The sequence below is a fragment of the Lottia gigantea genome (assembly GCF_000327385.1).
Source record: "Lottia gigantea unplaced genomic scaffold LOTGIsca_1708, whole genome shotgun sequence".
NCBI classification, from domain to species: domain Eukaryota; kingdom Metazoa; phylum Mollusca; class Gastropoda; family Lottiidae; genus Lottia; species Lottia gigantea.
This window is the reverse complement of record NW_008708150.1, coordinates 1-1198: the sequence shown is the minus strand read 5'-3', so window position 1 is coordinate 1198 and position 1198 is coordinate 1. Positions and strand designations below refer to the sequence as shown.

The 1198-nt window shown below is 33.1% G+C and overlaps 1 protein-coding gene across 1 annotated transcript; it reads left to right on the top strand.

The window, feature by feature from the left end:
• Window positions 1-2: 2 nt before the first annotated feature.
• On the top strand, window positions 3-687 carry LOTGIDRAFT_88511 (hypothetical protein; the record flags this gene model as incomplete). The annotated part of the gene is made up of 2 exons (XM_009051822.1): window positions 3-380; window positions 436-687. Coding segments are annotated over 2 exons (630 nt in total), but the record flags the coding sequence as incomplete, so codon positions are not given.
• Window positions 688-1198: the final 511 nt, after the last annotated feature.

Below are 1198 nucleotides of genomic sequence, written 5' to 3'. Positions count from 1 at the left end.
CAAACAGTTCACTTTACACAAACAGTTCGCTTTACACAAACAGTTCGCTTTACACAAACAGTTCGCTTTACACAAACAGTTCGCTTTACACAAACAGTTCGCTTTACACAAACAGTTCGCTTTACACAAACAGTTCACTTTACACAAACAGTTCATTTTACACAAACAGTTTATTTTACACAAACAGTTCGCTTTACACAAACAGTTCGCTTTACACAAACAGTTCGCTTTACACAAACAGTTCGCTTTACACAAACAGTTCACTTTACACAAACAGTTCACTTTACACAAACAGTTCACTTTACACAAACAGTTCACTTTACACAAACAGTTCACTTTACACAAACAGTTTATTTTACACAAACAGTTCACTTTACACAGTTCACTTTACACAAACAGTTCGCTTTACACAAACAGTTTATTTTACACAAACAGTTCACTTTACACAGTTCACTTTACACAAACAGTTCACTTTACACAAACAGTTCGCTTTACACAAACAGTAAGCTTTACACAAACAGTAAGCTTTACACAAACAGTTCGCTTTACACAAACAGTTCGCTTTACACAAACAGTTCGCTTTACACAAACAGTTTGCTTTACACAAACAGTTCACTTTACACAAACAGTTCACTTTACACAAACAGTTCACTTTACACAAACAGTTCGCTTTACACAAACAGTTTATTTTACACAAACAGTTCACTTTACACAGTTCACTTTACACAGTTCGCTTTACACAAACAGTTCACTTTACACAAACAGTTCGCTTTACACAAACAGTTTATTTTACACAAACAGTTCGCTTTACACAAACAGTTCACTTTACACAGTTCACTTTACACAGTTCGCTTTACACAGTTCACTTTACACAAACAGTTCGCTTTACACAAACAGTTCGCTTTACACAAACAGTTCGCTTTACACAAATAGTTCGCTTTACACAGTTCACTTTACACAAACAGTTCACTTTACACAAACAGTTCGCTTTACTCGGTAGTTGAATTAATAAAAACAATGTAAGTTGAGTCTGATAGATTTAATTTCACTAAAAAATAAATTGTTCATGTTTTGAATTGCATCTCGATTTTCATTAATATATTTGCTGGACTATAAATAATCACATCCCGGGAGAATTTAAAACTAAAAGACAAACAATTCATTTTATATTTGGGTAGAATAAATAATAATTGATACT